The sequence below is a fragment of the Salvia hispanica genome, chromosome 2, assembly GCF_029641045.1.
Source record: "Salvia hispanica isolate PSC_SH4W2 chromosome 2, Shi_PSC_v1, whole genome shotgun sequence".
NCBI lineage: Eukaryota > Viridiplantae > Streptophyta > Magnoliopsida > Lamiales > Lamiaceae > Salvia > Salvia hispanica.
This window is the reverse complement of record NC_142693.1, coordinates 40,841,916-40,869,652: the sequence shown is the minus strand read 5'-3', so window position 1 is coordinate 40,869,652 and position 27,737 is coordinate 40,841,916. Positions and strand designations below refer to the sequence as shown.

Here is a 27,737-nt window from a genome sequence, read left to right as displayed (position 1 = left end):
CCGCGGTTCATGTAGGCCTCCATAGCCTCGTTCATCCTCCGTTCGTACTCCTCAGGATCCCCACCACTACCGCTACCGCTACCACCCGCGTGATCCATCGCTCGATGATGCTCTTGAACAGAAAGTTAGAGAGAGAGAAAACTCGTTAAAACAAGTGGTGCAAATGAAAATGAAACGAAAATCGCGTTTATATATGATTTTAAAAAAAAAAAAAAAAAATCGGAAAACACCACTGGCTGATCGCTAGCCGATCGGGCGTCTGCAATGGCGGCTAGCCGATCGGCCAGCGGATCGGCTAGCGATGAGCGATCGGCCAGCCCACGCCGATGCGCTCGCTGATTTCGCGCTGGCCGATTGCAATGGTTCGGCTAGCGCGACGAATCGGCTAGCCGGTCGCTAGCCGACCATTGCGGATGCTCTAAATTTTCCCACATGTAAACTGTGGCATTGTCTACTGATTTCCCGGTTGTTGGGGTACCTCTCTCTTAGTGAATTAATATAAAATAAATGGATAAATGATGATATTTTTATTCAATATTTAATACTATCACAAGGGGAAAAAGGCCCTCCCTTTTAATTATTATTATGAGAGATCGTGGTTTGTTCCATGTTGTGCATAATCTTTAATATTTAATAATGAAATCATCGAAAGGGGTAGTCATGTTTTGATAAAGGAGTTAATCAAGGCTATGATATGAAAATCGCGTGGTTGTTTAGCTGTTTTGTGTGAGATTACAGTTGTGCTAATGTTCAAAGCTCTTATTAGGCTTAAATCTTCATTGTCTCTTTTTCTGCATTCTCAACTCTTTCACTCATTGTTCGTGTTCACGCTTTAAAGATCAATTCTTGTGTATTTTTTTTGGGTGGTAGAGTGTTTGATCAAGATTTGCTACAATGGCTGTGATTTCTCTTGCAGCGGCGTTTAGGTGATCGTGTCGTTGCTGGAAAATTGGTGTTCGTGTTGGTATCTCTGTTGTGGATTTAAGAATGTATGGTGTTGTGTGATGAATGCTATTTCTATGAATCATTTCGATTTCAATATTTTGCCTTAGAAAATACGTGCTGATTTTGTCATCCATCGGCCTATGTTGCAGCTGATTTGGTTCGTGTTTGGGTCCGATATTGAGCTGGGATCATGGCTTCATCGCTCGTAAGAACTCGTTCCCATGCCCTTTTGTTCAAGCATTTAAGTCGAGTAAAACCTTCATCGTTCTTTTTTATCTCGTTGGTGTTCTTCTGCGTTTGCTTAAGGCGATCCCCGTTGGCCTTTGTTGTAGGTGAAGAGGATCGAGTCGAAGAAGTCTCACTCATGGTGGTGGGATAGCCATGTTAGCACCAAGAATTCCAAGTGGCTACAAGAAAATCTCCAAGGTAAGTTTATCCAGTGGAATATGAGTTTCTTGTTTGTTGCAAATGGAATGTTAGAGAAAGATTTTGTTGGTTTCAGACGTGGATGTTAATGTGAAGAGGATGATGAAACTGATAGAAGAGGATGCCGATTCTTTCGCAAAGAAGGCCGAACTGTATTTCAAGAAGCGCCCCGAGTTGGTCAGCCTCGTTGAGGAGTTTTATCGGATGTATCGTGCGTTGGCTGAGCGGTATGATCATGTCACGGGCGAGCTCAAGAAAAACATCCCCTCGGATCTCCATTCTCAGGGCTCCGGGGTTTCTGATGTCGGTTCTGAGCCACATTCCACCGGACCCTCCCCTGCTCGCACGAAATCCGGACCTCGTGCTGCTGGATTCGACTTCTTTCTTGGGAGCAACGGGAGTGGCTCGGACCTGAATAGCAAGGAAGGAGATGAATCTTCAACGCTGGATTCTGAGTCGGATTCAGATGATTCCTCGGTTAATAACTATGACACGAGCAATGGTGAGGAGGTGGGGTTGCAGAGGAGGGTCGTCGAGCTTGAAGCCGAGCTTCACGAGGTGAAGGAGAAACTGCTCCACTTGCAAACGGAGGAGATCCCCGTTGGATCGAAGCAATGTAGCCATGAGTGCTCCGAATTCAACCTAGCGAAACTAGCAGCATACGAAGACGAGTTGAGAGTTGCGAAAGAGAATATGGAAGCCTCGAAGGAAGAGATAACGAGTCTGAAGGCCGAGCTTCAGAAGTACAAATCTCTCAGAGATTCAAACGACATGCTTGAGTCGAGCATGGTGCTGGAGCAAGATCAGGCAACGGAGCTTCAAGAAAACATCGGTGGCTCGGATGGCGAAATGGAATTGGAGCATAAGACTCAGAGGCTCGAGCAGGAGCTCAGAAGCACGGAGAAGAAGCTTCGTGAGTCGGAAGAAGTAGTAGTGAGCCTGAGGCAGGAGCTCATGAGCAAGGACTCGTCCACACAGAATCTGCGTGATCAGCTGCAGTCGGCACAGAGGGATGTTGCTGTGTGGAAAAACAAAGTCGAGAGAGAGAAACGTGATGCTGCAAGGCTGCAGGACCGCGTGGTGAGGTACAAGACAAATCTCTCGGAGCGAGATCAAGAAATCCGGGGGCTGAGGGAGACGATAGGCAACGCGAACAAGGCCTCGGCCGAAGAAAACGAGCACCTTCAAGCAGAGATGACGAGGATAACGAAAGAGCGCGCATATTTGGAGGATAGCCTCAAGGAGATCGATCTACGATCCCAGTCCTTGGAAGAGGACGTGAGGCGAGTGAAGTTGGCCAAAGACGAGGCGCAGGCCGTGTTTGGAGCTCAGATCGAGCAGCTGAAGGCCGACATTTCCGAGAGAGACGACTGCATTGAAGAGCTCAATAGAAATCTAGAGATGTGGAAGGTGAAACACAAGGTGTTGGCAGCCACCAGAGACGAACTTAACGCCAAGATCGCTGCTTTCGGTGCAGAGATCAGCTCGAGAGACGACCATCTGCACCAGCTGCATCAGCAGCATGTTCAGCTGATTGTTAGCGCGGAGGAGGCCCATAAATCTGCGGAGGATCTGCACTTGAGAGTCATGGAGCTCGAGATAGACGTGAAGAGGAAGCAAGAGTCGATTATTGAAGGAGCAGAGGAGAAACGGGAGGCGATTAGGCAACTCTGCTTCTCAATCGAGCACTATCGCAGTGGATATCACCAGCTTCGGCAGGCTGTCGTTGGGCAGCAGCAGCCAGCCGTGACAGCGAGATGAGGAGCGCCATGATGCGACGTCGTTTTGCACCTTCGTCGCTGTGTAGTTGAATCTGTAGATTTGGGTGGGAATACGAGTCATGGTTTCTTGCTATGATGTTTCTAAGTATTACTGCGTTGATCAAACTATTTTCCCAGCTCTTTGTAACGCTATTGAGTTTTTCTACAACTAAAACTCAGAATGTATATTTTCTACAAGCTAACTTTAATTCTTTGATACAATTGGGACAGCTATGCATACAAATCTCCTAAAATCTACAAAAATTCCGTTGTCAAAATTGGTGATATACAACTGAACTCTGTTCGATCACATTCTCAAGATGCATTTGCTAACCAACTGTCTCAAAAACACAGCACATTTTCATATTTGAATGTTTTTCCATATCCACTAATTCAGATTTAATCTAATCATCTCCCAAATCATTCAAACTCTATCAAGGTGTACACTAAACCACGTGTTACCTACCGTGCGTCCTCTTCTTCTTTCCTTTGTGCATATCTGCGCCATGTTTCCGTTTCTTGCTGCTCCGTTCCTGCTAGTCTTCTTCAGGTTCGCCGTAGTCTCCCTCAATACCGTCATTCAATGGAACATCTTCATCAGAGCTGAGGACCAAATCATCAACGATAGCCATCTCTTCTGTGTGTTTAGTAGTACTCTTCTTGCTGACATTTTTCTGTTGCCTAGTAACACATGCAAAGATATTAGATATAAACACCCTTTTTTTCCTTCTTTTGAGAGAAAGAGAAATGTACTTGGAATAGTGATCAGAGAGCAATGCACAGGCATTGCCTTCCATTACTCATCATCGTCACTTAATATCTTGCTCCCAAATTTGAATGATCGATCTCCAATGAGAACACTGGCCAAAAAATGCATCTCTCGGCATAAATAAAAATCTTAAGATTCCGTAGAATAATTTGGAAAATGGTACATGTGATTAACCTGGATTCAACCAAATGACTGCTCCTTTCCTTGGCTCCCTGGCATAGTGTGACAACGTACTAGGACAGGGGGCTTGTGCCAGAGCCTGACGTTTTCTCATCCTGGCAAAATGGGTGAAATCAAGAAAACTGATAAACAGACAGAAATTTTAATTCATCGGATTATATAACAGCAAAACATAAATCAGCATGCTAAGCAACAGATCACAGTTGAGGCTTAGAACAGCTAGAAGATGCAAGCAGATAGAACAGGAAAAATCTTATATAAGGGAAGGAACCACGTATGTTCCAACCTCAAGGAAAGATTCAACCACAGTGCCATTTGGCAAGAGTGCAACTGTTGTCCTTTTCTTATTTACAAAATCGGAGTTCGCATCAATCTGTGGCAGAAGGCAGCAAAGAGATTAGTTCAACAAGTAGTTTTTACAGAATGAATAAATTGGATAATGAGTAATTTCTAACTACTCGCGAGCCAAAGAAATATCTTTTCCATATACAGGACCTCTGAAGATAAGGTTAAGGTCAATTGGTGTACGGCTAATATTGTTTTACAGGAAATATCATATAGATTGACTTTAAATTAATAGTGAATGAAACGAGAAAGAAGCAGTCGTAAAGGATGGTTTTTGTGATCCAAGAATCCAACAAAGAAGCCTAAACAAAAAACATAAATTCATATTTCCAACACTTCACCTCTTTTGAAGAACCAGAAGGTGCTTCTTCCCCTTCTCTAATCCTTCCCTTTTCTATTATTTTTCTTCTTTTTCGTTGGAGAAAAGAGTGCTTCCTTCAATATCATAACAAAGTAACAAACTACTGAATGTAAACAAAAGCATGCTGATACGCAGCTGGAATGTCCACACGAAGAAGTTCAGTGAAGCAATTACCAAGAAATTGGATATGCTGCCATTTTGTTGAATTAACAAAATGGCAATTTAAGACATAGGATACATCCTTTTGATGCAATATTCCAGACAGTCAGGGCCAAGCCTTATGCAACAGTCTCTCATTAACATAAAGGAGACAACTGGCAGTGCACCACTCCAGTATCCCAGAAATTTTGAGCAACCTGGAATAATTTGTCGAAAAAAACGTTAGATACTCTGCCATTTAAAGAAGCTACGAGCTTAAATTAGGCAAACCTTAGTGTACTTCTTCAAAAGAGCGGGAAAAGCAGCCAGAAACACGGATGAGTATGTTAGACGCGTCAACACGAATGCTATCATTTCATTATCAGTCATTTGGTTCATTGTGTGTAGAGCATTTCCAAGATAAGACTTCACCAAAAGATTGTACTTTTTCCATCGCTCTGTAGCCATAAGTTCCATGACCATCTCTTTCTTTCCCCCCGAGGATGGAAATTTTAAGAATCTCAAAGAATCTCATCCATTTCATTCAAGACAAACAACATTAGCTTATTGAAAACGCTGCTAGCCATGGTGCTAAACTTTGCTGCAGGATCGTCATCACCATAATGACAAGCACTCCTAAAATCCTTCAGAAGGAGGGCACAGCTGCTAATTCAGACTCGGAACGGATTTCTTCAATCCAAGAATCAACCAACTATGCACAGCACTATAATCATCATCATCTTCTGCATCAGTTTGAAGATTATCCTAAAATAATCAAACATGATGATACCAATCAGCAGTTTTAACAAATAAAGGAACAGAAATTTAGCCCTCAAATCCAAATCCTCTTCATCGAAATCCAAAAGGTCCTTGTCATATTCCTTCAAGAATTCATAAAATTCAGGATCCGGCAAATAGATTAAATCCTTAACACATCATTTCCACGTAGATTTTGCAGAGATTTTCAAAACATTCATCAAATTACGTAAATTTGTAATCAGCAGCACACAAGCAATGTGGATAGCAAAATATGCAATGCCTCGCAAATCTATAAATAAATAAAAAGGGGGAAAAGAGGACCTTCTCTTGAAGTTTTTTCAATGTTCAAATGTGCTCTATAGCTTCTTCCTTCTCCATTTTCACGCCGTTTGTTCACTTCACTCATTCCCTTTAGCTCCTTAGCTGCCAAATTTTCGAATTCAACTATTTTTGAGCAAATTGAAAATTCCCGCCCATTGAGGAAATAATTACACATGAATTTTAGTTAATTGAGATGAACGCATCAAATAGAATTAGTTAAACGTTTGTTCTTGGAATCCATTGTAGTTTGCAAGGCCAACGAAGTTCAAACAAAACATTTTTTGAGATTTCAGAAACCGGGTCGGGTTAGATAGTCGAATTTGCGGGTTTCAGGTCGGATCTATTTTTGGGCTTTCCTTTAGGCCTTATTCTAAGTGGGCCTTAATTTTCTTTTTCTTTCGATGGTTGACATTTTCGTGTATCTAATGGTTGACAATTTTTTACTCTCCGTCCCAACTAAGTTGAGTCGTATTCTCTTTGTGATGTGCTCACTAAGTTGAGTTATTTCTTTTTTTAACAAAATATAAAATATCCAATCACTCTTACTTTATTCTACTATCTACTTTACACTCTTTATATTTCCTATTTTATTCATCTATCCTATTTTTTAATACAATTTCTTAATCTTCATGCCCAAAAGTTATGTGTCAACTTAGTTGGGACGGAGGGAGTAACTTTTTTAAATATTTCAGATTAGTTTTTAATGGTAAGAAGGTTATAAATGTAATTTTATAGTACTCACTTCCAGAAAGTTTGTCATATTTTTCCATTTTTATCTGTCTGACAAAATTTGTTACATTTCACTTTTTTTTAATCATTTTTTGTAGTGTACCGCATATTCCCGCTAACTCATTCATACTCATATTTTATTATAAAATTAATATATATATATATATATATATATATATATATATTATAATATATATGACTCTCGTTCCACTAATATTTTCAATTTATTTCCTTAAAATCCGTGTCCGATCCAAGTACGACAAAACTTACAGGTCAGAATGAGTATTAAACAGAATAATGAAATTTTATAATTAAATGAATATCTTCGGTGACAACAACAGTTATTTTGTTGATCTCGGTAATATTATTGCCCAATAAATGAAAAAGATATGAATATGATTGTGACTCCTTATCAATGGGGGTGGGTAAACATCACTCTTTCACCTCTCCCTCATCTTCTCAATTCTTCTAAATTCAACCATCCATTTTCACATATTTAATTAAATTTATAAACATATCAATTTCTTTAGCTAATGACTTTAGCCAATTCAAAGAATGTGATGTTTTGGAGGTCAATAGTTCTTAATTCGACTAGACGAATATGTCTTCGTCATAATAGTTCGATTACACATTCGTGCTGCTTTTTTTATTATTATCATCACTTTTTGAGAAAATTTCTTTATTGTTACGTTGCTAAAGAAATTTGAAGGGACTTGATCAATTTACTAATTATATTTGAACGAATCTAAAGAAAATCTCTCTCTATAATATACATACTTTATACATTTTGGCAGCCATACAGAATTGATCAATTCCAGTTGCAGTTTTATTATAGAGAAACGCGTTCAAATTTGTTAGTTGCATCACAAATCTAATCAAATACTAATAAACAATTGAATCTACACTAATTCCATTTTAATTTGCATGTGCACACGTTGGAACTTATGTACACAACCACCCCACTAAGTATACCATTCTGTTTATTTTTCTCCAAGTTGTAATGAATGCAAATAAGATGAATTATAATGCACTAGAACATAAAGTGTTTTGTCCCACCTAAATTGACCAATATAAATATGATTTTAGTATAATTAGGCCAACTAGTTTCATACTTAAACACACTTGTATACAGATATATACATATATATAGGGTTTTTAATGACGTACAATATGATGCAACTTCGACATTTGCTACATGATGTAATAAGTGTTAGCATGAAACAAAATAAAAATAATTAAAACACACTTATATACTATAATTATGTTATTGGCAACTGGCAAGCAAGATGCCGAATTCGGATAGTGATTGGTAACCTAATTATTTTGACAATGTGCATAATTAATTCAGATCTTACTCTAATTAAATATTATGATCGTGAATCTCGTAACTAAAGAGTACTAGAACTATAGTGCAACTTGTGTTATTAGAAGGTTTAGTTTAATTAGTCAAATGTCTTCACATCCAACTAAGTTTTGAAAATTTCACACCTAGTTATACAAAATTGTATAGCATTATTTATGTGTAATTAATCGAGGTATGACTACTTCAAAACAGCTTTACTCGAATAATTGCATAACATGCTTATTACTGGTAAACTATACTAATTAATATAATTAAATCTCCTATAAATTCCTCTTAATCACAAATTAAATCTTGCCATTAACCCTGACCTGAGCTTGTGTATTATGGACAGTGTAGAGTCTGTAGACACCCTGACTAGCTAGTCAAATTATTAATATTTACAATTCTCTTAATTTTTATTATAAATATGTTAAATAATGACATTTTTTTCCTTTATAATAAAACAAACACTAAAATTTTTTTTGAAGATCCTAAACTTATTATCTTATGCTTTTCTTTGAAGAAATATCATATGCGCGCGCTATCACGTTGTGTGCATACCCCCTCCTCCTCCACGGTAGCCTTCTCCACGGCCTCTAGTGGCGCCTCACCCAAACCCGGGTTTAGTGTCGCTCACGCTAATTGGGTGTGGGTGCATAAAGAAGTGTCTTTTTTTTCACAGTGTTTCTCGGACTAGGGTAGAAGTCGGGTGCATTGATTTTTAATTGCAACATTCAACTAATTTTTCTTGATTTTTATAAATGAAAATATAATTCACCTATCCAAATTTGTGCCCAATAAAAAGATGTAATTTCACTTGTCTATTTCCAAGAAATTGTACCATCATATTAGTAAAATATATGTCTAGTCGAAAATTTATGGACATGTTTATTTCATTCCAAATTTAAAAGTATAACTATTATAAAACATTAGATGTCAGATTATCTCGTTGTTAAAAGACTTGATCTTGATCTAATACTTTATATGTTCGTAATTACAAATAGAGCGGTTTGTAACTCATGATTTTCGACATGAACTATTCCTGGACTCACGTATTAATAGAGTCATTTTTCTATTTTGGAAAGTTTCAAATTAATTAAATCATTTTTATTTTTGGCAAAAAATAATTCTCCCTTTTACTTTGTTCTCTTTTCATTTTATTTATTTTATTCTCTATTACTTTTTTTACCATCCATTCAATACATTATTCTTAAATTTCGTATCTAAAAAAATGTCTCTGTTAACAAGGAATGGAGGGAGTATTGAACTACGAAGGGTGAAACACACCCCATATTCTACATGTCTTAAAGAATGGGATGGTGGTTGTATATATGTGGCAGGCCGTATACCAACAGTCGATGGGGAGTGAAACCTCCTCTTAAAATTGAAGGACCGCTGGTAAAACAATATAGTCAAATTAGAGTCATTGTCATTGTTGTTTTATTGATCCATTGTTCTATGCAAATGCATCACTTAAAATGTAACATTTCAAAAAGGGAAATTGTAACTTTAACTAGGATGAATGAAATATTAATCCTAAAGAACAATATTACAGCAGTGGCGGATTCAGGATCGGAGAATGGAAGGATCGGAATTGCTCCTGTGTTTCGTTCCCGGTGTCATTTGATTCATACGTCTTCAATTAATTGACATTCTTACTTTTTACTACTTTTAGTAATGGACATCGCATTCCACAGACTCATTTCACTCACGTTTTCTAATAAAATTAATACGGAGTATATAAAAGTATGACTCATATTCTACTAACTTTTTTTACTGACTTTTCACTGCAATTCATATAACCCTGTCAAATCTGGTGTCAATTAATGTGGGATTGAGAGAGTATTTTCTTATTTGAAGATTGTTTATCATGAAAAACATTATTGCTTCAATGTCTAAATTTAATATGTTGGACTTGCAACAAGTCGGCTCAAGATAGTATCGGACGATTTTATGTGTGAATCCATGGTTACTGATCGCCCTGTGAGGCTATGACCACACCCTCCTGCCCCTTCTTCACATATTAAATTGGTTCTATTCGCTTGACAAATATTCCCTCCGTTTCTTGTTAATAAAGAAATTTCTTTTTGATACGGAGTTTAATAATAGTGTGTTAAATAGATGGTGAAAAAAAGTAAGAAAGAGTAAAGAAAGAGAGATAAAGAGAGAATAAAGTAAAAATAAGAATTATTTTTTGCTAAAAATGAAATGACTTAAAAATGAAATGACTCAATTAATGTAGAATTTTTCAAAATATAAAAAATGTCTGATTAAATGGAGGGAGTAACAAAGTTTCTAAAATAAAAAGTAGTTTTGACTTTTAATATGGCGGCCCAGCTATAGGTTAAATAATACCACACGTGATTGAAAATTATAATATTGACAAAGAATGTAACTTGTTCGTGGTGTTTGGTGTGCACTGTGTATTTGTTCACGTGAAATGACTAATGCACAACGAATAATTCATTTTACTTTATTTATTTAATTTAAAATGAAAGGAATAATATGCATTTTGTGAAGGTTTATTTAGGTAATTTGACTCCAAATTCCTAATGTTTCATCAAATTTTAATTTTGCAAACTAATTTTAAAATCTTATACTACCTCGTCAACTAATTTTATAATCTTATACTACCTTTGTTTTTAAAAATAAATTTTTTGAAACGACACAGATTTTAATACACAACTAGTATCACACCCGTATGATGCACGACTAAATTTAAGTTCATTATAATCAATTAACAATTTGAATTAATCACTTAAAATCATATACAGTTACATCATTTAATAATTAAAAATCACAAACATGTAAAATAATTTAAATGTACAATCCCATAAACATAAATAAGCAACTTTATAAATCAACCAATCATAATCATAAGATAATTATATGAAATTTACATTGTTCATAAAATTAATCAAACTTCCAATAACCACAATTAATGTACTCTGTTATGTCTACCACAAAAACCATAATCATAATTTCATATGTGTTCGTTGTGTATGCCATTTTGTATCCATTTTTTTATGCAATTAAGAACAATTAAATACATGCAAAAATTGACTAATAATGACACGAATTGGGGACGTGATAAAATATATTGTTACTACTACTTTACTATCCTAAATAAGTGGAAAATGAAAATATCAGTAATATTTTATATTTTTTGAAATAATTTTATAAATACATCAATCAAATGCATACAAATTTAAATAGAATTCATATAACACTAAAATTAAAGTAATTATCAATAAATATAAAAAACTGATAATCTGTTTTTTTTCGAAACATCCTTCCAAGCCAGAAATCCTAGCCCTAAAACCCCTCAATTTCTCAAACCTCGTTTCCCCAATCACCTCAAAGTTCAAACACATCCATGTCTTCTTATTATCAAATGATACATATATCAATCAATCACCATTTCTATGAGAAAATCCAAAATCAATTTACACAACACAATCAAATGTTTGAAGTTTTTAGAATGAAATCATTGCTCGCTCTCAGTCCATCCATCTCCAATTCCGTCGCTGCGGAAGCTTCTGTCAACCTCTACTTCCATTGAACCTTCCACTCTTCTTCGCTCAAGAACCACAATAAACTACGAATATTGATTCACCTGACTTTTCATTCATTCTTATTCATATATTAATGAATATTGATAGTAATGTGTTAATAGCCTTAACGTTACAATGAAGACCATTTTTATTATTCATAATGACATTAAATGTGATTAAGATGTCCTAGTAACTGAAACAACGTCAGCTTAATTGTAAAAATTCATTAACAAAAATTAATTTTAATTAAATTATAAACTTTAAATTAAAATGGAGTCTTGTAAATATTCAAAAAAACTTCCTTTTTATATATGTATAGATAGATTTTCAATTGTAATTACCCTATAAACTTTAGTTTATTTCTTTTATAAAATATTTATAGTACTTACTCCATATGATATATGGTCAAATAATGTGCCTAAATAACTTAATTATGATTCTCACGTTTACACCTTCAATCCATTTAAATCTATACATATATAAAAGACGAGTTTTGACCTCTTTTAAAACATTAATAAGTTTTTTCTGCATTCTGAAATATTTATAGTTATGGACCAATTTGAATATTTGATAGTTAATTGGGCATGAGAATCAATACATATAGCATTTATAATTCATAGTATTGGGTAAATAGTTATACCTAATGTAAATGGATTAAAAGTGTAAACGTGGGAATCATATTTAAGTTATTTAGGCACATTATTTGACCATATATCATATGGAGTACGTAATATAAAAATAAATTAAAATTATTAACCTAATACTATGAATTATTAATGCTATAAGTATTGATTATCATGCCCAATTAAATATCAAATATTCAAATGGGTCCATAACTATAAATATTTTAGAATGAGGACAAAACTTATAAAATTTTTTAAAAAAGGCCAAAACTTGCTTTATATATACGTATAAATTGATAAAATAAGAGATAAAAATAAAAGAATAATTGAAATATTGTTAATGAAAAATAAGTCGCACGAGGGTTCAACTAGGGTAAATTGAATTTTAATGAATTCAATCAAGCATTAAAAAACTTCTCCATTAAGTATTGGTAAAAGCTGAGGACTAGCATCAACAAAAAAATGTGAGGATTAATTGGTAAACCGTTGCAACAACTATCTCACTAAACTAACCGTTGGATTTGCTAATGTTAAAGGTGATAAGTGATGTCAGCAACAATAATAAATAAATATACAAACTCCAAATATATTATTAAATAGTATTTATATTTACTAAACAAAAATTTATGCATTTAAAATATAGAATTTTCTTTAATAATAAATAAATAAATTGAAACATGTAATTCAAGATATTTTAACTTGGAGCCGCAACGTATATAGAGGACGAAAAGTGTTCTAATTGACGTTTGTTTTCTTTTCAACAATTAGTTTCTAAACATATTGAATTAGAAGGGGTTTTTATTGATTTAATACATTGTTACAGTCAATTTGTGAGTTTAGAACTTAATATAATAATATTATTTCTCATTTCTTAAAGTGAATTCACAATTTTAAAATAAGTAGATAGAAAATTAATTGGGTTGTGTATCGCATGGGTGTGATCAAATTAGGGAAAGACCATTATAGAAGTTGTTACCAAGCAACGTTGAATTATTTGCATTGAAACCCTTTCTGGTAAAATTTTATGGAGTCATCTAATGCATTATAACGGCCAAATCAATACAAATTCCACACTATAACTATTATTACATATTTTTATAAATATTCAAATTCACCCTATAACTTTTAAATATATCAAAATACGGCCAAAACTTGCCTTTTATATATGTATAGATTTATTTCGTTTATAAAATATTTATAGTACGTACTCCATATGATATATGGTCAAATAATGTGCCTAAATAACTTAATTATGATTCCCACGTTTATATATTCAATCCATTTAAATTAGGTATAATTATTAATCTAATACTATGAATTAAAAATGCTATATGTATTGATTATCATGCCCAATTAACTATCAAATATTCAAAGTGGTCCATAACTATAAATATTTCAGAATGAGGACAAAACTTATAAATATTTTAAAAGAAGGCCAAAACTAGCATTTTATATATGTATAAATTGATAAAATAAATAGATAAAAATAAAAGACTAATTGAAATATTGTTAATGAAAAATGAGTCGCACGAGAGGTTCAACTAGGGTAAATTGAATTTTAATGAATTCAATCAAGCATTAAAAAACTTCTCCATTTAAGTATTGGTAAAAGCTGAGGACTAGCATCAATAAAAAAATGTGAGGATTAATTGGTAAACCGTTGCAACAACTATCTCACTAAACTAACCGTTGGATTTGCTAATGTTCAAGGTGATAAGTGATGTCAGCAACACTAACTTGCCATAATTAATTAGTGAATTTTGGTAAAAAATTCACTTTGAAATATACAAACTCGAAATAGATTTTAAATAGTATTTATATTTACTAAACAAAAATTTATGCATTTAAAATATAGAATTTTCTTTAATAATAAATAAATAGATTGAAACATGTAATTCCATGATATTTTAACTTGGAGCCGCAACGTATATAGAGGACAAAAAGTGTTCTAATTGATGTGTGTTTTCTGTGCAACAATTAGTTTCTAAACTTATTTAATTAGAAGAGTTTTTATTGATTTAATACATTGTTACTGTCCATTTGTGAGTTTAGAACTTAATATAATAATATTATTTTTCATTTCATAAAGTGAACTCACAATTTTAAAAAAAGTAAATAGAAAACTAATTGGGTCGTACATCGCACGGGTGTGATCAAATTACGGAAGGACCATTATAGAAGCTGTTAGCAAGCAACGTTGAATTATTTGCATTGCAACCCTTTCTGGTAAAATTCTATGGAGTCATCTAATGCATTATAACAGCCACATCAATACAAATTCCACACTATAACCATTATTACATATTTTATAAATATTCAAATTCACCCCATAACTTTTAAATATATCAAAATACAGTCAAAACTCGCCTTTTATAAATGTATAGATTTATTTCTTTTATAAAATATTTATAGTACGTACTCCATATGATATATGGTCAAGTGATGTGCCTAAATAACTTAATTATGATTCCCACGTTTATACTTTGATTCTATTTAAATTAGGTAGGAGTATAATTATTAACCTAATACTATGAATTATAAATGCTATTACCCCCGTTCTTCAAATTTTGACACAGTTTACTATTTCGGTCCGTCTCTGAAAATTTGACAACTTCACTTTTACCCTTTTTGGTAGTGGACCTTATATTCCACTAACTCATTCCTACTCACATTTTATTATAAAACTAATACTTTAAAAATAGGACCCACATCTCACTAACTTTTTCAACTCACTTTCCATTACATTTCTTAAAATCCGTACCGCGTCAAAGTGTTTCAAAATTTGGGGGACGGAGGTAGTATATGTATTGATTATCATGCCCAATTAACTATGAAATATTCAAATTGGTCCATGACTATAAAAAATTCAGAATGAGGACAAAACTTACAAATATTTTAAAAGAAGTCAAAAACTCGCCTTTTATATATGTATAAATTGATAAAATAAGAGATAAAAATAAAAGAATAATTGAAATATTGTTAATGAAAAATTAGTCACACCCCATTATAGATTAAAAAAAAGTTTCCTAAAATAAAAAGATTTGCTCCCTCCGTCCGCGAATAGGAGTCCCATTTTCCTTTTTAATCCGTCCGTGAATAGGAGTCCTGGTTCATTTTACTATAAATAGTACTATAGGGTTCCACATTCCACTAACTCATTTCACTCACATTTTATCTAAAACTAATATATACAAGTGAGATTCATATTCCACTAACTTTTTTCACCTGTTTTTCTTAACATTTCTTAAAATCTGTGCTACCAAGAAATGAGACTCCTAAAGGCCGATGGAGGGAGTAACTTTTAGAGACGGAACAAAATGAAAATAGTTTCTATTTTTAAAGGATGGATGTAGTATGTGAATTATCCAACTATGATTTGTTCCGATTTTACAATTAAATTATTTATTTTTCCTGATTTGCAAATAATCAAGTTTCTGATTTTTTCATATCTTGTAAACTTACTTATGTGGTATTATCGGTTGCCAACCAAAATAACATCATATTGTACACAGTTAAACAATGTCGTATCATAAAGAATTAAATTCATTTATTTGTTGGATATGGTTTTATATTATAAAGAATGAAATTGAAGAAGAAAACGAGAATTAAGGCAAAACACATCCTTAAGTCCTTGTACTTTGATTGTTTATTTCAATAGATCCTTATACAATTTTTTCGTTTCAGTAAGTCATTGTACTTTTATATTCGATATATTTTAATCCTTATTTGACGGAACCGTTAACTTTTCCGTTATAAAATAACATATCATATACTCCCTCCGTCCCCTATTAGGAGTCATTCTTTGACCGGACACGGGTTTTAAGAAATGTAAAGAAAAGTTGGTTGAAAAAGTTAGTGAAATGTGAGACCCATTTTTTTATATTGGTTTTATAATAAAATGTGAGTGAGTTGAGTTAGTGGAATGTGGGACCTATTTACTATTTATAGTAAAAATGAAGTGTGACTGTTAATTGGGGACGGACCGAAATGGAAAAGTGTGACTCTTAATCGGGGACGGAAGGAGTATTAATTATTTGAATATATTCCACCTAATATCCTAGTTGGAAAATATAAACATAACATAAATATAAAAAAAAAAAGGATAAAAACAAAAAACAAAAATAGTAAAGAATTCTAAACGAAATGAATATTCGGAACAAGAAATTTCGTAAGAGAAATAATTATTACGGCTAATTTATTCAAAGAATGTTCAAGTGTAGGTAGAGGGTTATATTGTTTGGTTAATAATCAATTCTTTTGTTAAAATATGGTGGAGATTATATGGGTAGGTTATATTGTTAATTAAATACTTATTTAGTTCCAATGATGTAAATCTAGAATTCTTTTTACCATGGAATTCTAGTTTTTTCTTATTTTTTTATCTCTCTCTTCATGTTAATGACAGTCGCAGAATTGGCCGTCGACCTAGGGCCTGCTCCGGCTCCGACCCCACGCTATGGATGCTTCGTCGACGTGGAAGAGAGAAGAGGAAGAGGGAGGTGAAATAGTTTCACTAATGAGAATAAGCTTCTTGAAAAAATGAAAAAGAAGAGACGAGAGGATAATGGAGAAGAAGAGCGGCGCAGTGCTTTAATTTTGATTAGTAAACCTAGATAGTAGTATTACTATTTTTTTTATAATTAATGAGGCGTTATTTTTATCTTTAGTTTTATATTTATGTTATGTTTATATATTCTAACTAGGATATTAGGTGGAATATATTTAAATAATTAATATATGATATGTTATTTTATAACGGAAAAGTTAACGGTTCCGTCAAATAAGGATTGAAATATATCAAATATAAAAGTACAAGGACTTACTAAAACGAAAAAATTAAGGATCTATTGAAATAAACAATCAAAGTACAAGAACTTAAGGATGTGTTTTGCCCGAGAATTAATATGGAATGATGTACAATAAATAAAATATTTAATTTAGTAGTATAAAACATACTCCCTCCGTTCCATAATAGTAGAGTCATTTTGTCATTTTGGTACGTTCCATAGTAGTAGAGTCATTTCCTTTTTTGGTAAAAGTCAACACATTTCTTCTCATCTACTTTACTCTCTCTTACTTTATTCTCTCTACATCTCTCTACCTTTTTCATTTCCTACTTTATTCTTCATTTACTTAACTCACCTAACACAACTTTTTTTTAATCTCCGTGCCGAAAAGAAATGCCTCCACTACTATGGAACGGAGGGAGTATATAGGAGTAATGTTTTCAATCGTCTTATATAATGTTAAATGTTTTGAGTGATATTCGATAGTGTCACGTAAGTAAGTCATCATGTCATGTCAACATCAGAATTATTGACAGGTATTCAAATCGGAACAAATTAATATTCAATAATTACTAACGGATTACTAACGAGAAACAATGTTATCGATAGATTTGACATATTACCGACGGAATTTTTGTAGTCTCTAGCTAATAAATGTAAAGACAAGTCAATACTGATGGAATTTTTCGTCGGTAAAACTGTCTATCGACAGAAAAATTGAAATTATGGACGGAAAATCTGTCATAAATTTGTTGTTTTTTGTAGTGCACTATTGTATTACTGTTTCCACATTCATATAATCGTATTTCTATTTGGAACGTTTCAATGTGATAAAAGCATTTCTATTTTTTTAAGCAATGAATTAATATATGGAGTAGTAACTTTTCTCACTTTTTCATTACTTTTTTCAAATTTTTTTCTTACTTCGTTTTCTTTTCACTTTTATCTCTTATATTATCGCTTTTATTTTTACTATCTCATCAATTAACATTTAAACATTCAGTTTGTAAAATTTTCATAGTAAAAACAACTTTGTTATTATCATAAAACGTAGCGAGTAATATACACATCCTTATATTTGAACACATTTATAATTGTTGAAGTGACAAAATTAATTTCAAACAAACACCTAACTCGAAAATTAAATTGTGACATGGAGAATAGAAAAAGCGACTAGTACTAAGTAAAGAAGAATAACTCTTTTATGAAGAAACATGTGTTGAATATTCACATATTTTCATCAAATAAATACCTTTGCTTTTCTTATTACTTTTTCTAAATTGGCAATAAAGTTCTAAGAAAAGAAAAATCTACTTATTTTTAAAAAAATCATCTTTAATTGCAACTTGAAGATGTGCTTTGATAGGATTCAGATGCTTTAGGTCATCCACAAGACCACAACCCCATCTCAATTCCTATTATCTCTACATTATTTATAGCCCCATCATTTTTACTACATCTCATCGTCAAGAAATAGCATTTGTAACCCTCCATTTTCAAACCATCTTATCGTATAACTATTCACAGGTCCCACTATTTCTCAAATTTATTTTTTCTCAAACAAATATAATAAAAATTGAAATGTAATATTATTTTTAAAATAATATTCAAATTTTGTATTGAAAAATTCAAAATTTATATATTTTTGGGGGATTGGGAAAATTTTATTAATTTTGGTAAAAAAAAAATGTAAATAAACGAGCCGCGCGCGACTTATGGAAATGAATTAATATATGAAGTAGCAATTTTTCACACTTTATTATTACTTAATTTTTTTTCTTACTTTATTTTCGTTTCACTTATCTCTTATATTATCGCTTTTACTTTATCATCTCATCACTTAACATTTTAAACATTTTTTTTTGAATCTCCATAGTAAAAACAATTTTGTTATTATCATAAAACAACTTTGGTAAGATTCAAATTGTTTAAGGTCATCCACAATCCCATCTCCAGTTCATTTTATATCTATTCATGGTGGCCCCACACCACTTTTTACTTCATTACTTCATCAAGAGATATCACTTGTAACCCTCCATCTCCGAACCATATCATCTTATAACTATTCATAGGTCCCACTATTTCAATTCAAATTTAATTTTTTTCAAACAAATATAAATAAAATTGAGATGCAATATTATTTTTTAAAATAATATTCACCTTTTGTAATATTTTTGGGAAATTGAGAAAATTTTACTTAGTTTTGGTTTTTTTTTTTCAATTTTTTCTGATTTTTTAAAAGAAATACAAAAAGTAATAAACGGAGTCCACTCGCGGACCTAATCCAAGCTCGCATCCCGCGAGATTTTATGGAGATGAGAGGTTTGCAGCCCGGTCTCTTAGCCATCTCATCTTGGCGAGACAAGATGGAGATGGCTAAGAGCCGAGTCGTGGATGCTTTATTAATTGTTTTAATATTTGTTGTATTGAATGCTCTGTTCATGAATAAATCCGAATTAATCAGAAAATATTGACAAGTTCTACATTGGGGTTAATTGTTTTAAATGGGTTTGATATTTGAATTTGTAATTACATATGCATAATATCGTCATTAAATTAAATATTATGATTGTAGAACTATCTAAATAATACCTAATACTACTTTTTTAACGATTACAATATTTTAAAAATCATATTTGAGATTAAAATTCGTGGTTTAGTTATGTGAATTCGATAGTCCTATAAATGGTGTCTTGTGTGAAACGATCTCGTAAAACAAAATTAATGACAATAATTTAGATTCTGATTTAATACAATAAAACATCTACGTAATTATAATATGGATTCCACATGGAATCTTAACCTTTTCTATTGCTGGAGTATCACATGAAGATATTTCATTGGATGGGCTAGCTAAACTCAAAATTTCCCTCTCTTTTTCAACTTATTAGTATAAAGGATAAAAACTAGTAGTACTATCTATGGAATGAAATGAGTAACTAATGATTAAAGGACGTTCTAACAAATCAATCTCAACCCACTCTTTGTAACAACAACTCCAATTTCATAAAATAAATGTTTGTACGTTTCATAAGAGACAAAAGTTTTTTATTTAATTCATTCACGTGTGTATAAAGGAAAAGCGTTTGTGGCATCGTACCTCGCTGTGCGGTAGTTTTTTAAGGTGTTTAGCAATTGCCAATTTGAGACAAAAAAAAAATTGAAGCCACGTTTTCATTGAGAATTAGTTGTAGCACAAGACGTTAAACCCAAAACATTAGTATTTCTTACAAATTTTAGTTAGAACTTAGTAGTTACATAATATTTCGAATGTTTCGTAAATTAGATTCAATTTTTTAGCATAACAACTTCTCAATTAGTAATAAACTCGTTTCTTTTAATTGATGCATCTATTTAAGATAATATTCAAATATCCATTTGGCTTTAACGTTGACATGTCCTCCATTTTAGTTCATTTATTACGTTTGACAAATGAGTAATTGACTCGGGATCTGAAATGGTCACATGGTATTTGGCTAGATGATAAAATATGATGGTGTTATAGATCTTAGTGGAATATAATACTAACAAAATATACTAATGCATAAGGCAGAAGTTAGATTTATAGAAAAGTCATATATGAATTATTGGAATCATATATATATATGAGTAATTATTTCTAAGTCAGAGCAAATATATATATAGTATGATTCGAATCATATATCTTCAATATGGAAGAGGTTGTTCTTCGAAAGGAAAAAAAATATCCTAAAAATTGCAAAAATCCGTCTTACCCTTGCCATTCCGATCGACCAAAAACACGTGATTTGAGGGAAAGTGTAGTGAGTAAGACGAATGGAGGAATAAATTAAGGTTTAATTGTAGTGATCAAAATGAGTAGAGACAATTGTGCAATTAATACAAAAATGATTGGCAAAATGATAAAAACCACAAAAAGGGGTGTTGACGTGTGGCTCACCAAACCCGCCACCTACCCCCGACCCCTTCCATTCCTTCCACTTACCACTCTCTCCCGCCGTTAAATCGCAGACGCCGTCAGTTCATCACCGGGCCCCACTCCACCTAAAACCTCTCCACACATTATAAATTCCCATGCCTCCTCTTTAAAACCTCCGCAATTCTACAAACCCACCAACTCCCGCTTCAAATCAATCTACATAATAAAATGGATCTCCTCCTTCTAGAAAAGGCGCTAATCGGCCTCTTCTCCGCCATCGTCGTCGCCGCCGTCGTCTCCAAGCTCCGCGGCAAGAAGTTCAAGCTGCCGCCGGGGCCGATTCCGATCCCGATCTTCGGCAATTGGCTCCAGGTCGGCGACGATCTCAACCACCGCAATCTCACCGAGTATGCGAAGCGATTCGGCGACATTTTCCTCCTCCGCATGGGGCAGCGCAACCTCGCCGTCGTCTCGTCGCCGGATCTGGCGAAGGAGGTGCTCCACACGCAGGGGGTCGAGTTCGGATCCCGCACGCGCAACGTCGTGTTCGACATCTTCACCGGGAAGGGCCAGGACATGGTGTTCACCGTCTACGGCGAGCACTGGCGGAAGATGCGGCGGATCATGACGGTGCCGTTCTTCACCAACAAGGTGGTGCAGCAGTACCACCAGGGGTGGGAGGCGGAGGCCGAGGCCGTCGTGGAGGACGTGAAGAGGATGCCGGAGTCGGCGACGACGGGGATCGTGCTGAGGCGGCGCCTGCAGCTCATGATGTACAACAACATGTACCGGATCATGTTCGATCGGAGGTTTGAGAGCGAGGAGGATCCTCTGTTTGTGAAATTGAAGGCGTTGAATGGGGAGAGGAGCCGATTGGCGCAGAGCTTCGAGTACAATTACGGCGATTTCATCCCAATTTTGAGGCCTTTCCTCAGAGGCTACCTCAAGCTCTGCCAGCAGGTCAAGGAGAGGAGGTTGCAGCTCTTCAAGGATTACTTCGTTGATGAGAGGAAGTAAGTTCCTCAATTCTAAACGATACAAACTATGAAAATATACACAGATTCGTCGTTCTTAATTCTAATTGGCTGACTTGATTGTGTTTTAATTAACTTTGATTTGGATGTTGATGTTGTTATGTGGGGCTTAGCTTTATTTAGTATATGATTGTGTGGGAACTTCTATTTTAGGATATACAACTAACTTTTGAGGGAAAGGTATTGAACAGGGGAATTGAGTCTTATCTGCTTGCATAAATCATAGTTGGATTCCACTCAATTTTGAACCCATGGTTATTGTCTCATTTGTAGGGTCTGCTTTTACTTTTGCATTAGTGCATTTTAGTTTGCATAGTGTTCATAGCTTTTTAAAAAAATGAAGTTGAGGACTTTGCTCCTTTTTCGTATTGGCTTTGGACTGTGATTTGATCCTAGTAAATGAAAATGTATTAGTGCAATAATGTTGCTCTCTTATTTTTATTCTAGCTATATGAATAAGTATCAAGAAAATCCTTTCTTTCCTTTTCCACTCCTGATGGATGCTTTTTGTATCTATAGAAAGCTCGTGAGCACGAAACAGGGCGATAATGGCCTAAAATGCGCGATCGATCACATGCTTGAAGCCCAGCAGAAGGGAGAGATCAATGAGGATAATGTCCTTTACATTGTTGAGAATATTAATGTTGCTGGTATGTTTCTCCTAGCTAATCCTTGTTATAAGTCTCCATGTGATTTGGTGCACTTTTATATTCAACCAAGTAAAAGAGTCCAATTTATCCTTGGGAAAGGATATTGTTGTCACATGATTTTCGCACATATTGCTCGCCTTCCACGCCACGTATCCTAACTATGGAAATGTTTGGATTTGATTGTGACATGTCACTTAGTGGATTGATGGCCTTCACAATATGAAAATTAATAACAATACTTGTCTCCAAATTGCAGCAATTGAGACAACTCTATGGTCGATTGAGTGGGGAATTGCTGAGCTAGTGAACCACCCCGAGATCCAGAGCAAGCTCCGTCACGAACTCGACACGGTACTCGGCCCAGGAGTCCAAATAACAGAGCCTGATACAACCAAGCTCCCGTACCTCCAGGCCGTGATCAAGGAGACTCTCCGCCTCCGGATGGCCATCCCGCTACTAGTGCCCCACATGAACCTCCACGACGCGAAGCTCGGCGGCTACGACATCCCTGCCGAGAGCAAGATCTTGGTGAACGCTTGGTGGCTGGCCAACAACCCCGACCACTGGAAAAAGCCTGAAGAGTTTAGGCCCGAGAGATTCCTGGAGGAGGAGGCGAAAGTCGAGGCCAATGGCAACGACTTTAGGTACCTCCCATTCGGGGTTGGGCGGAGGAGCTGCCCTGGGATCATTCTAGCGTTGCCTATCCTCGGCATCACGATAGGGCGGCTTGTGCAGAACTTCGAGCTGTTGCCTCCCCCGGGGCAGTCGAAGATCGACACATCGGAGAAAGGCGGGCAGTTCAGCCTCCACATTTTGAAGCACTCCACGATTGTCTTGAAACCCAGATCATTTTGAAAAATCTAGAAAAAAAAAGCTCTCCTTGGGCATTTCGTGATGGTGTATTGAAATATAATGTTGTACGTAACGATGGTGTTTAAGTGCGACTCGATCTTGGAGTTTTGAAAATAGTCGAAGTTATGTTGTAATATTGATGTTTCTAATGTTACTCAATCTTTTGATTTGTCAAACAACGTTACACTCTTGTAGTAAGTATTTAAATAGGTGATGGTTTCTAATGTTTCTAATGGTCAACGGTTTTAATTTTGTGAATGTTGGGATGATGCCAAATGTCATGGTCAGTTAAAGCCCCATCCAGGGTCGAGCTATGTAACATTGTGGCCTGGGCGTGGTATTTAGAGATAGGTGATGGTTATTCAAGACTGAAGTTAAGTAGCTGGTTTGACAACATTGATGTAAGGTATTGTTGTTATGGTTTGAATATGGCTTTTTTATAAAATATATCTAATTTATACGTGCAAAGTGATAACTAAAATCTGATCGGAGGATTACATGGGGATGTTGAACTTGATCCTTATGGTGAGGTGATAAAGGATGATATCTTGGCAGTTGCGAGAAGAGTTCACGTCATCGAATTTAATTTCATCCCCAGAGATTGTAATCGTGTTGCTCACTTGTCATCTAGGTGTCCAAATTTTGTGGGTATAAATTTTATTCCTAAAAATATTTTGACTATTGTATCAGAAGAAACATCTTACTCCTATATATATATATATGAAATTTTCTTCTTTTCTAAAAAATAATTCCCTTTGAGGGTCAAGCAATGTCACTATGTCTACTATTCATAGAAAACGCACTAATATATACTCCCTCCGTCCCTGATTAATTATCACTCCTTTTCATTTCGGTCCATCCTTCAATAATGTCACACTTCATTTTTACCATAAATGGTAAGTAGGTCTCACATTCCACTAACTCACTTTATTCACATTTTATTATAAAACTAATATAAAAAAGTGGGTCCCCCATTCCACAAATTTTTTCAATCAATTTTTCTTTATATTTTTTAAAACTCGCGCCCGGTCAAAGAGTGATAATTAATCGGGGACGGAGGGAGTATTTCAGCCTATAAAAATAAAGACTTTGAGAATAACACGAGTTTTAGTACGAAATTAATAAAGTAGTATGAGACTGATTGCTAGAAAAAGTGATTGGAGTTTTGTTAGTGGAGAATAAGAAAGACCTCAAAAGAAATTAAAACTTACCAAAAATAGATGTGGATTCTTTTGTGGTTAGTTAAATATGGAAAAAGAAGACTATTTTTATAGGATAGAAGGAGAATTAAATAATTATAATGATGAAATAAGTTTATAAATATGTATTGTTGATAACAATAAATTTTACAAATATTATTATAAATCATCATCCGCATGGTGCCTATTCATTCTTAGTACAGTACTATGTAATTAAACAAAGAGTGAACTAAATAAATGGTACCTGATCTTTCACTTTCACACGCAAATAGTACGTGATCTTTATTTTATATCGTTTTTGGTACCCAGTGACAAAAATAACCCTAACTACTAAACTTGTGATTATTTTGTTATGAAGAATATTTTTGGAAATCTCTATTAAATTGTATACCAAACATGTGATTATTTTTTTCTTCATTTTTTATTTCTTTTTTTCTTCTTTAGTTTCTCCTTCTTTCTTTTTTCTTCATTTTCTTCCTTCTTTTGAGTATTTTTTCTTCCTTACTTCTTTCTTTTTCTCATTAGTTTATGTTTCCTCTTTTTTCTTTCTCTTCTTGTTCTTCTTTTTTTAGTGTTTTATACATACATCTGATTGCATTTATAATATAAATAAAAAACAAAACACCTAATTAAATTAATTATTTAAAATATTTAAATTAATTAAATATTTTGTATTGAATTGTTTTATACTCATTTTATGGTTGAAACACCTAACTAAAAATATTCAACTCTTAATATCATTATGAATATAATTCACAATTTTAAATTTTTATTAAGATTATATTTATTATTTATTAGTATAATGTAAAATAATAATAATAATAATAATAATAATAATTATTATTATTATATAAATGATGTGATTCATAATTTAAATAATTATATTATTATTACTATTTATTAGAACTAGTTTTTAGTATTATAAAAATAATATTATTATAATAATTAAATATAATTATTACTATAATTACGTATATTTGACTGATATTAAAAAATAAATTAATTATTAATTTATAATATCAAAATAAAATTTTAATATTGATTAATAATAATAGTATAAAGAGTGAGAAGAATGAGTGAAGAGATTATAATATCACTTTTGGTACTTAGTTTTGTATGCCCAAAATAACCTTAATGATACAAATGGAAATATGTATTTGTTTAGAGGGCATTTTGGGGTCAAAATTGCATCAGGTACCAAAAATGTGATTTATATGTACCAAAAACGATATAAAATAAAGATCAAGTACCATTTATGTGCGAAAGTGAAAGATCAAGTACTATCATTTATGTAGTTCACTCTTAAACAAAATTAAACCAATACCCATGAATAATTATAAAAATTATTTATATGAGTACATGCTTAAGCTGTTTAAAATATTTTGCAAACATACAAAAATTTCTGAGTTCTTTTTATTCGGTTTTGATTTTATAAATTTCAAATTCTCATTTCCACAAAGAAATGCAATTTGGAACAAATTTTTACAACTTTTTTTAATCCTTGATCTATAAAACTACAGACTTACTATTCTTTACAGTATGTTGAATTACAAATGTAGATCTATAAAATTACAGACTTACTTTTTACGTATTACTCCCTTCGTCCCACTTTAGGAGTTTCATTTGAGTTCAGCACGAGTTTTAAAAAATATAAAGAAAAGTTAGTGAAAAAAGATAGTGGAACGTGAGTCATACTTTTATATACACCCTCCGTTCCCGATTAAGAGTCGCACTTTTCCATTTCGGTCCGTCCCCAATTAAGAGTCACAGTTCATTTTTACCATAAATAGTAAGCATGTCTCACATTCCATTAACTCAATTCACTCACATTTTACTATAAAATCAATATAAAAAATGGGTCACACATTCTACTAACTTTTTCAATCAACTTTTCTTTACATTTCTTAAAACTCGTGCCAGGTCAAAGTGTGACTCTTAATCGGGGACGGAGGGAGTACTAGTTTTATAATAAAATATGAGTGGAAAAAGGTTAGTGGAATGTGGGCCTTTTACCATTTATGGAATATTCCAACTCGGGACTCCTAAAGTGGGGTAGATGGAGTAACTGATTTTTTGTCTGATTATTGTTTTTCGAAAAACTGCAGATTTAGATTTCAAAAATATACCAACGTCCTTATAGAACAATTATCAACAAACAACAAAAATTTCTAAACTCATTTTTACTAGTCAGTGGAGCGGGACTCAAAACATCAGAGTCAACTAAAGAGAAAAAATGGAGTTCACATGAGTATTATTGAGTTTAAATGATATAGATGGCGTTTGGGTAAAAAATACGTTTCACAATTTAAGGGAGTTTGAGTAAAAATTTCATTGTCATTCCACATTGTGGCTACATAATAATTTGGTGTACCTTCCTAATAACTTCTTGGCAATTGAAAATACAAAAGGGTCCAATACCAGGGTAATGGCACCGCACTATCCATTTTCATCAATATTTAAAATTAATACAACATGTTTTAAGTTTACATGAATCGTGAAAAAAGTTTCTTTACTATTTTAAGGGCATGTTTGATAAGTTAGTAATACCAAGATAGAGAATTATATATGGACATTTCTTATTGTTTGATATTATAGTTAAGCTTAACTCAAAGCCCAGTATAAGACCATGACCCTATCTAATCTTACCAAAATTATAACATTAACCTTGTTTATGTATCTCACCAATTTGTCAAGTTAAGCCATGTTATTTAATTTATTTTCTATCAAACAATAACGGAAAAAAATCATATCTTTGCATATCTTGACATGAAGCCCGTATTTCTTATCTTATTTTACATATCTTCTCATATCCCATCTTTTTTATCAAACGAGTCCTAAGTTAATACATTCCGTTTAAAAGATACTGCTCAAGTATCTCTTCTATGATTAATTAAGTACACCGAAGTTCGGGCTGTAACATCATGCTGCATCTATTTAATTCACCATCCACTCAACAACTCAAACAGTTAGTTCATGAAGATAGTCAATATATTCTGATATTCCAATAACAATTTGGACAAATTAGCAAGTCTAATTATAGTGACTAAAGAATTGATACATATATG

At 33.5% G+C, this 27,737-nt stretch overlaps 2 protein-coding genes and 1 pseudogene across 3 annotated transcripts; 2 read left to right on the top strand and 1 right to left on the bottom strand.

Annotated features, from left to right (window-relative positions):
- The first annotated feature begins 671 nt into the window (after positions 1-671).
- On the top strand, positions 672-3,325 carry LOC125215366 (protein NETWORKED 4A-like). Its single transcript, XM_048116775.2, has 4 exons — positions 672-989; positions 1,095-1,150; positions 1,278-1,371; positions 1,448-3,325. Exons 2-4 carry the CDS (start codon positions 1,136-1,138, stop codon positions 3,130-3,132), a joined length of 1,794 nt encoding a protein of 597 aa, XP_047972732.1. The 5' UTR covers positions 672-989; positions 1,095-1,135; the 3' UTR covers positions 3,133-3,325.
- Positions 3,326-3,469: 144 nt separating this feature from the next.
- On the bottom strand, positions 3,470-6,764 carry LOC125215380 (nucleolar complex-associated protein 2-like; annotated as a pseudogene). Its single transcript, XR_007175254.2, has 7 exons — positions 6,747-6,764; positions 5,216-5,689; positions 4,767-5,142; positions 4,367-4,459; positions 4,075-4,175; positions 3,885-3,991; positions 3,470-3,812 (listed from the first exon to the last, which is right to left on the bottom strand). The product of XR_007175254.2 is annotated as a nucleolar complex-associated protein 2-like (transcript).
- A 14,347-nt stretch (positions 6,765-21,111) lies between these two features.
- LOC125200968 (trans-cinnamate 4-monooxygenase) lies at positions 21,112-23,652 on the top strand. The gene is made up of 3 exons (XM_048098822.2): positions 21,112-21,950; positions 22,491-22,621; positions 22,878-23,652. Exons 1-3 carry the CDS (start codon positions 21,166-21,168, stop codon positions 23,474-23,476), a joined length of 1,515 nt encoding a protein of 504 aa, XP_047954779.2. The 5' UTR covers positions 21,112-21,165; the 3' UTR covers positions 23,477-23,652.
- Positions 23,653-27,737: the final 4,085 nt, after the last annotated feature.

Bases quoted from the DNA above. Each gene is read 5' to 3' on its own strand.
- LOC125215366 (XM_048116775.2), top strand. The intron at 1,372-1,447 runs GTAAGTTTATCC...TGTTGGTTTCAG, and splicing joins GCTACAAGAAAATCTCCAAG to ACGTGGATGTTAATGTGAAG.
- LOC125200968 (XM_048098822.2), top strand. From the start codon at position 21,166: ATGGATCTCCTCCTTCTAGAAAAGGCGCTAATCGGCCTCTTCTCCGCC. The intron at 21,951-22,490 runs GTAAGTTCCTCA...TTGTATCTATAG, and splicing joins TACTTCGTTGATGAGAGGAA to AAAGCTCGTGAGCACGAAAC. The intron at 22,622-22,877 runs GTATGTTTCTCC...TCCAAATTGCAG, and splicing joins TGAGAATATTAATGTTGCTG to CAATTGAGACAACTCTATGG.